The sequence below is a fragment of the Arachis hypogaea genome, chromosome 16 (genome assembly GCF_003086295.3).
Source record: "Arachis hypogaea cultivar Tifrunner chromosome 16, arahy.Tifrunner.gnm2.J5K5, whole genome shotgun sequence".
Taxonomy (NCBI): Eukaryota; Viridiplantae; Streptophyta; class Magnoliopsida; order Fabales; family Fabaceae; genus Arachis; species Arachis hypogaea.
The window spans coordinates 21,453,620-21,462,628 of NC_092051.1; the positions used below are offsets into that span (position 1 = coordinate 21,453,620).

The following is a 9,009-nucleotide window of genomic DNA, read 5'->3' on the forward strand; positions in this document are numbered from 1 at the left end:
AAAATTTATTATTTTTAATCATTAATTAATTATTCATTTAAAAATATAAAATAAAATATGTTGTTAAATTACTATATTAAAAAAATTAAGTTAATAATAATTTAAAAATAATAAATTTCGATAACTCCTAACATTTATCAAGTAAATGTATTAAGACGAAGTATATTTAAAAAAATATTAGTTTAAATAAAGTAAAAATAAAACGTAAGTTCATCATTTTTCAGTAATTAGCCTTGACAATTTCCCGTGCCAAAACATTTCTGTAAAATACCAAATTACAGTATAATATTATTACGCATTTCGTTCGTATATGCATCATATAAAAATTAAGAGTTAAACATATGTTATTACATACTTAATTATTTCAAAATTAGTTTTCCTTTCTTCTAGCAGTGCATTATTTTTAAACTCATGAATTTAATCATATGATCATATAAAAAAAATTATACGGTTAATACATTAAAATTAAATTTGTTTAATAAGTAATAAAACTTTAAAGTTAACAATAAGTTTAATAAATATTCTATGATCTATATATAAAAAATAAAATTAATTATCAATACAGAAAGTAATTCTTTATCAATTATTATCAGTTGGAAAAAAATTGTACTGATATTTATTTATCTATTATTAAGTAAGTACAAGTAATTTTTCACATTTTTATTTTAATATTGGGTTAATAATGGTTTTTTTTTAAATTGTGATCTCCTGTGATATTTTTTTAAAATGTGAGATAATTTAATTTACAGAGTATAAATTAAACTGTCTGATTTTCAAGAGGTACAGAACTTCAACCGTCCGATTTTTAGGTACAGAAATCGGACTGTTCAATTTCTGTACTCGGACCGTCCGATTTGTGTTTAAAAAATTAAAAAAATTTAAAATTTTTTAAACACAAATCGGTGAGTCCGATTTATATACCCCAATTTTTTAAAATTTTTTAAACAAAACAGAGGGTCCAATTTGTATATCTTCTATAATTTTAAAAAACACAAAAAATTACTACGTTAAGATATAACACTCTTTCTATTTCTATTTCTATATCCAAATTTTTTAGCCGTAATTTTTGTCTTAGATTTTTAGTGTAATACATTTTAAAATTAATTGTGCGTATCATGGAAACATTAAAAAAAGGGGGAAAAAGAGTTGTGTGGTATAGTCCATAATCTCCTCAAATTGCAGAACCGAAAGCTGAAACAAAACAAAATAACAAACAAAAGACGGAGAAGGAGATACAGCAGCATCAGCAGCAGCTCACCACTCACACAATACCGTTATCATAATCAAATCAATTATAACAGTAATAATCATTAAGGTGCTTTTTCTAATTTTATTTCTCTCTTCTTCTTTCCGTCTTTTTACTTTTTTTTTTTGGAGAATTAAATTATACATGTTCTCAATGGAAGCCCGTTCTTCACCGCTTTTGTTTGTTCTCTTCCGCATCATACCCTCGATTAGTTCCACATACAAACTTCTAGAAGTTTCGATTTTGTTTGTCCAAAATGGAATTGTTTTTTGTTGAATCTTTAGGTAGCCTGTTCATTCGCTCGTAGAATTGTTTTGTCAATGGAAAATCCCGCCTCGTACTTCACGAAATTCCAGACAATAGACACCAAAACTGAGGTATCCAGATTTGTAATTGTCGGATCCGCAGTGAGTGTTAGCGGTTGTTGTGCTCAAACCCCTATCTTGATGCAGTTTTTGTGACCTAGGTATTTAGGTGAGTAATGTAGGGCACTGTAACCGTGATTGGAAACTTGAATCACTCATATATGTTCTCAATGGATTATGTTATACATCGGTTTTATGCTGCTTCCCTGGCAGTTGATCCTGTTTCCGTGCTAATTTTCTCTCTCAGAAGAGAAACTCTTACATGAGGGCTAGGGAATATAAACACGAAATCTTGGTTTTGAGTTCCGAAAAGATGAGAAGTCAGTGTACTGAGTAGAAAGAGTGTGCTTTGGTTATGACTTATGAGAGCAACTGATTGGAAATCAGTTTTTGTTTGTTTATTTGTTTGTTTGTTTGTTTTTTTTTTTTTTTGTTAAATAAAGAATAAATGAATGAAGCAGTTCTATGCAAGTGATAACAAATTATTTTGCATTAATTGTGTAAAGGGCCAATCAACCATATCAGCAGTTTAGGCAAGGCCATGTTCAGAGAATGTCTATTCAGTATTCACAATGTTCATGCTGCACAAGAAATAAGTCATTCACAGCCCTCCCCCGTTTATGTAAGTGCATTGTTTATAGATTTATTTTTCAAGTCTGATGGTGGGTCAGGATATTTTCTACAATTTCCTTCCCTCTCCACTGTTGTCCTCTTTCCCGTTTTGAATATTTGTTATAAGTTTATTGGTTACTTAATTTACTGCATTTTATGTTCTTTATTCATAGGACATTTCCATATTCTCTTTTTTCCTTGATTGTCTTCTGTTTTGAGCTACTTATAGAATTTAATCATGTCTCCTCCATCGAATTGCAGTGTCTGTAACCAGCAGAAAGTTTAATTATGGTGATATTTTTCGGTGTCTATCCATGGAAGCCCCTAGTAATTCATAAGTATGATGGAAACCCTTAGATTCAGATGACACAGCTCCTTCCTTGTTTTGGTGGACATATGGCTACTCATTCTTTAGCATTAACTAATGCTTCTCAGACTGTAGCAGAACAACCGTTAATCATTAGGCAAGAACAACCATTAGTCATTGGGCAAGAGTTTCCAGATGTAGAAACTTGCCGAAGAACATTGAAAGATATTGCCATAGCTATGCATTTTGACCTTCGGATAGTTAAGTCAGATCGCAGTCGATTTATAGCAAAATGCTCCAAAGAAGGGTGTCCATGGCGTGTTCATGTTGCAAAATGTCCTGGGGTTTCTACTTTTACTATTAGAACCCTACATGGAGACCATACTTGTGAGGGAGTTCGCAACCTTCATCATCAGCAGGCATCAGTAGGTTGGGTTGCAAGATCTGTAGAAGCGCGCATACGAGACAATCCACAATACAAGCCAAGGGAAATACTGCAAGATATCCGTGATCAGCATGGAGTTGCTGTTTCTTACATGCAAGCTTGGCGTGGGAAGGAGCGGAGCATGGCTGCACTTCATGGAACATTTGAAGAAGGTTATCGTCTTCTCCCTGCATACTGTGAGCAAATAAGGAAAACCAACCCTGGTAGCATTGCATCTGTTGTTGCCACTGGACAAGAAAACTGTTTTCAGCGCCTGTTTATTTCTTACCGTGCATCAATTTATGGGTTTATAAATGCTTGTAGGCCACTTTTAGAGCTTGACAGAGCACATCTTAAAGGGAAGTTCTTGGGTTCATTGCTTTGTGCTGCTGCTGTTGATGCTGATGATGCATTGTTTCCCTTGGCCATTGCTATTGTTGATACTGAAAGTGATGAAAACTGGATGTGGTTCATGTCGGAATTGCGAAAGCTTCTTGGAGTAAACACTGATAACATGCCTAGACTGACAATATTATCTGAAAGGCAAAGAGGCATTGTGGAGGCTGTAGAAACACATTTTCCCACTGCTTCCCATGGTTTCTGTCTACGCTATGTTAGCGAAAATTTTCGCGATACATTCAAAAATACAAAGTTGGTGAATATCTTCTGGAATGCTGTCTATGCCCTTACAGCTGCTGAATTTGAAAGCAAGATTAGTGAGATGATAGAAATCTCGCAGGATGTTATACCTTGGTTTCAACACTTTCCTCCCCATCTTTGGGCTGTGGCATACTTTGAGGGTGTTCGATATGGCCATTTTACTCTTGGGGTAACTGAATTGCTGTACAACTGGGCCCTTGAGTGTCATGAGCTTCCTATAGTGCAGATGATGGAACACATCCGGCAGCAGATGGTGTCTTGGTTTAATGATCGGCAAGATACGGGCATGAGGTATACATCAATCCTTGTACCCTCTGCTGAGAAGCGGATTATGGAAGCAATTGCTGATGCTCATTGCTATCAAGTACTCCGGGCAAATGAAGTGGAGTTTGAGATTGTCTCAACTGAGAGGACCAACATTGTGGATATAAGAAGCCGTGAGTGTTCTTGTCGTCGATGGCAGCTTTACGGTTTACCTTGTGCCCATGCTGCTGCTGCCCTTATATCTTGTGGACACAATGCCCATATGTTTGCCGAACCATGCTTCACTGTACAAAGTTACAGAATGACCTATTCACAGACAATAAATCCCATTCCAGATAAGAGTGAATGGAGAGAACTTGGGGAAGGAGCAGAAGGTGGAGGTGCAAGGGTTGATATTATGATTCGCCCACCAAAGACTCGCCGACCACCTGGAAGGCCAAAAAAGAAGGTTCTACGAGTGGAGAACTTTAAGCGACCCAAAAGGGTAGTTCAATGTGGTCGCTGCCATATGTTAGGACACTCTCAAAAGAAGTGCACAATGCCCATTTGACAAAAGTACTTTACATGTCAAAATATCTCGATTCAGCAACATTAGAGCAAGTAGAATGAATGTTGTGTTGGTATTGTAATTTAAACTAAATGTATGCTGAACCAGTCAGTGGCGAATAAGGTTAATTAATTTTTGGCTTAATCCACATTTCGGTTGTTGGGCCGTTTGCATGATCTGTTGTCTGTTACGGGGATTGTAACATAATTTCACGATTTCAAGCTGAAGCAAAATGAATTGGTTCATCATCCTTACTCAAAATGCTGCTGTCTTAACCATTACAGTTCGGCTTGCTCAAACCTAATTAGCGATCCGAGGAATGAGAGGCATAGCAGTACGTGCAGCATCATGTTCTGATAAGAATTAAAAATGTATGGCAAAGGGATCACATGTCTCAGTATCATGTTCTAATTCATGTTTTACTAATAAGAATTAAAAAATGTATTTATTTAAATTTAATTTATTATTAATTTGTTTTTTTTCTTTTAACAAATGTCCAATTTTTATTGGTGGACTACCCACATAACCGATAAATATTACGTCATTTGGGTCATCAATCTTGGCGGGGTTAACAACCCCACTATAGTGAATTTAACCAAGAATCCACCTTGGTTGGCTAAGCCAAGGATGCACCTTTTACTCTAAAAGAGCCAAGGATGCACCTTTTACTCTAAAAGAGCCTAGAAGAAAATAAGCACACAGTTTATTTAATATATAACTCAATCAACTCAACTTCATAAACAAAAAGGGTACATATGCATATTTATACTAGTAGAGGAGGAAACATTCATGAATGGGGCAATGTGGGACTAACTCTTAATACAATATAACAATATATGCTAAACTAGACTACTTTAATTAACGATACAAACGTAAAGATATATGCTCCTGCATCATTCTCCCTGGGTTGGAAAGAGCTCCTGCATTATCCTCCCTAGGTTAAAAAAGACTCATCTTGTATTGGCGAAAGATTCCATTGGTGAGTGCATTTGGTCTTGAAAGATGTGAAAAGATACAGCTCAACTTGATTCTTTTGACTATCTACATGTTGTAACGGAGTTAATACGACCTTCTTGTTATCTTTGATAAAAGAGTATGTATTTTTGAAACCATCATAAATAGCTCGACGATCATATTGCCAAGGATGTCCTAACAGTAAGTGACACGCGTCCATCGGGATGACGTCATACCACACTTTATCCTTACATTTACTTCCCATAGAAAATTGAACACAACATCGCTTTGTTACTTTAACTTCATTCTCCTTTTTTAACCAATGCAACTTGTAAGGATGAGGATGTAACTTGGTTAGAAGCTTCAGTTTGTCTACCATATAATTTAAAACAACATTCTCACAACTTTCGCTATCTATGACGACCTTGCAGACTTTCTCTTCAACAGTACATCTTGTGTGAAAGATGTTGTGGCGTCGCCAACTCTTATCTTCTGTTATCCTTGCAGTATTCAAGCTTCGACGAACTACTAAAGCTTCTCCACAATCGGCTGGAAGTTCTTCAATAGCATAGGCAACCTCACCTTCCTCCTCTTGTTCTTGGATTGGTTCTTCGATAACCCTTTTCTCGATAAGAGTAATAACCCTTTTGTTTGGACAATCAGCAGTAATATGCTCAAAACCTTGACATTTGAAGCATTTCTTACCTGATGATCCACGCTCCTTGTTGCTTTTAAAAGATCCTGCCTTCATTTCTTGTTGAACATCAAGGATGATTTCTTTGTCTTTCGACGACTGAGCGTTGCTCCTTTGTGTTCTTTGCTTTTCAATCTTTAATGACAGCCTAACGACATCATCCAAGGTCCAATATGGTTGCAGTTGAACGATATCAGAAATTTCTATATTCAGTCCTCCATGATAACGAGCAATTTTTCGTTCTTCAAGCTCTTGAATGTCACACTTCATAAGCAACTCTTCAGAGTCTATTGTATATTCTTCTACATATAATTATTTTTGTCTCAAATTATGAAATTTGATGAAGGTGTCTTGCCTGTAATGTTCAGGAAGGAACTTGCGCTTGAGCTCACGACGCATTTTATCCCATGTCTCGATCTTTCTTCTTCCTTCTTTTTCTCGCTGACACTTGAGATTCTCCCACCATACTTATGCATGCTTCTTCAACTTGATTGCTACAAGCTTCACGCGCTTGTCGTCTGGAATGTCTTTTAACTCGAACATTCTTTCCACTGTGCAAAGCCAGTCGATGAAATCATCAGGTTGGAGTCTCCCTTCAAACTCAGGAATATCAATTTTGATTCCTAAGTCTTTAGCTTTGTGAGTCGTGTTGTATCGTGCTCTTTGTGTGGATAAATCTTCAGACGAAGAAGAATAATGAAAGGGATTTGCATTATCCTCTTCACTAGAAGAACTGTCATCACTCTACTTGCAATGGTTATTTCGAGCAGCTTCATATTTTGTAAGTTGCTCCTACAACTCCTTAACTTGACGACGTAACTCCTCCATTTCAATCTCTTGAGTAGTGCTATCTTTGGAGCCATCTTTTATTACTATGCAACGAGGTTGATGCTTAGGAGCCGATGTTATGATGATGATGATGCACGATGATGATGGGAATGCACCAATGATGATAATGATAAGAATGCACTAAGATAATCACCAACGGTAAAGGCACCAAAAGAAGAGAAAAGAACGATATTCCTGAAACTCCGCAATAGACAATCCGCACTGTTGATATCGTACCAAAAGCGAGAGCACCGCACTAAAGATCCATACCCACGAATGAAATAAAAATTTTACCAGAACAAGGCGATGATCGACCTTGCTCTGATACCAAACTGATGCCGGGACGTCGTTTGGGTCACCAATCTTGGTGAGGTTAACAACCCACCATGGTAAAATTAGCCAAGAATCCACCTTGGTTGGATAAGATAAGGATGCACCTCTTACTCTCAAAGAGTCTAGAGAAAAATAAGCATACAACTTATTTAATATATAACTCAATCAACTTAACTACTTCATAAGTAAAAGGGGTACATATGCATATTTATACTAGTAGGGGAGGGAAACCTTCATGACTTGGACAATATGGCACTAAATTATAGTACAAGATAACAATATATGCTAAACTAGATTACTTTAATTAACGATACAAACGTAAAGATATATGCTCCTGCATCAACACGTCAAATTTCACATGAAAACCGAATCAATAAGATTATTTAAATGAAAGATAAATTGGTTTTTAAAACTTTAATTTTTTTATAACAGAATTTCTTAAAAGGAATAAGACTAGTGATTTCCTATTAAGGCTCTGCTAGGGCTTTCTCTTTGGTGCAGCGAATGATCAAATTAGTGCAAGCAATCGAAGGTCTGCTCCCTTTCTCTCCACATGAGTGGACGTGCGGTGATGGCGGGTAAGAAGTCCGTCCAAAAAGAAAAATTGGTTCGACAAGATATAAAGAAGGCCAAACCCAATGGCGATGAACCTATTGTCAAAGCTGAGGCGGTTGAACCTATTGTCGAAGCTGAGGCGGATGAAGTGTGTAATGACCAAATTGCTATGTGAATATTTTGGTTCTCTTGAGGACTACCTCCACATTGGTCCCTCTATACCAATTAGATGAGTGAAGGCTTTAGTTCAAATTATTTGCTTGAACCATGGGCCTTACTATGCTGTCTCCATAGCTTTAGGGGTGGGTGTGTTGTAGTCTCCAAGAGTCCTCCTTGCATTGTTTTGCTCGTCTGCCATTTTCTCTTCTTCTTCTTCTTTTCTGGCTCTTGCTTTCTTTCTCAATCGAAACAGAGTTAACTCTATCTCAGGATCATACTGGAGAGGAGGTGTGAGATCTCCTTCTTTTTACATGCAAGACAACAATAAAAAAGATCAAACGTACCTTATGGAATAAAGAGGAGAAAGAAATAATTTTGACAAGATAAAGAACTAAAAGAATATAAAAAAAAAAGAAAGTAAAAGAGAAGAAGAAGAAAAAAAGAATGTAGAATAGAAGAAAAGAAAATAAAGAACTGAAAGTGAAACAAAAGTAAATAGAATAAACAAGATCTAAGTTAGAATTTAATCAGGCATATGTTGTCAATCTCAATTAATTTCCGACAACAGTGCTAAAAATTTGATGAGCGAAAATTAAAACTCATAGATACTGGCAAGTGCACCGAATCGTTCAAGTAATACCACAGTAAGTGGATATCGTTACCACGAGGATTAAAGGATTGAGCAAGAAAATGTCAAATTAATTACCTAATTAGATTAAAATAACCTAGATTGATGAAGGCAAAACTTGTATCTTGCTTGGAATCTTGAGTACTTGAGAGACATTGAATTTGGATGTTGATTGAGAGAAGATAATGATAGTGAAAATCAAGGGCTTTGGAGATATTTATGCTCTTAGGAAAATTAAACCTTGTTTACTTATTTTGAAGTATGAAAAGATTTTTCACGACAAATCTTTAGTAGCTGATTTCTAATTCCTTGGTTTCTCAGTTTCTCTTTGATCAATAGTTGTCAATTAATTAATTAAAGAGTTTAAGCACAAAAACTTATTTAGTTTCTAATAAGACTTAAAAGTAGTCCTTAGGTCGAATTGTATGTCACA

The 9,009-nt window shown here is 35.8% G+C and overlaps 1 protein-coding gene across 2 annotated transcripts; it reads left to right on the forward strand.

Moving 5' to 3' along the window:
- Positions 1 to 1,068: 1,068 nt before the first annotated feature.
- LOC112758390 (uncharacterized) lies at positions 1,069 to 4,598 on the forward strand. 2 transcript variants are annotated; one of them, XM_025807057.3, is made up of 3 exons: positions 1,069 to 1,315; positions 2,118 to 2,233; positions 2,485 to 4,598. In XM_025807057.3, the coding sequence occupies exon 3, from the start codon at positions 2,587 to 2,589 to the stop codon at positions 4,426 to 4,428; it is 1,842 nt and encodes a 613-aa protein (XP_025662842.1). In that variant the 5' UTR covers positions 1,069 to 1,315; positions 2,118 to 2,233; positions 2,485 to 2,586; the 3' UTR covers positions 4,429 to 4,598. The 2 variants fall into 2 exon arrangements, with proteins under 2 accessions (XP_025662842.1, XP_025662844.1); XM_025807059.3 differs by lacking the exon at positions 2,118 to 2,233.
- Positions 4,599 to 9,009: the final 4,411 nt, after the last annotated feature.

Bases quoted from the DNA above. Each gene is read 5' to 3' on its own strand.
- LOC112758390 (XM_025807057.3), top strand. From the start codon at position 2,587: ATGACACAGCTCCTTCCTTGTTTTGGTGGACATATGGCTACTCATTCT.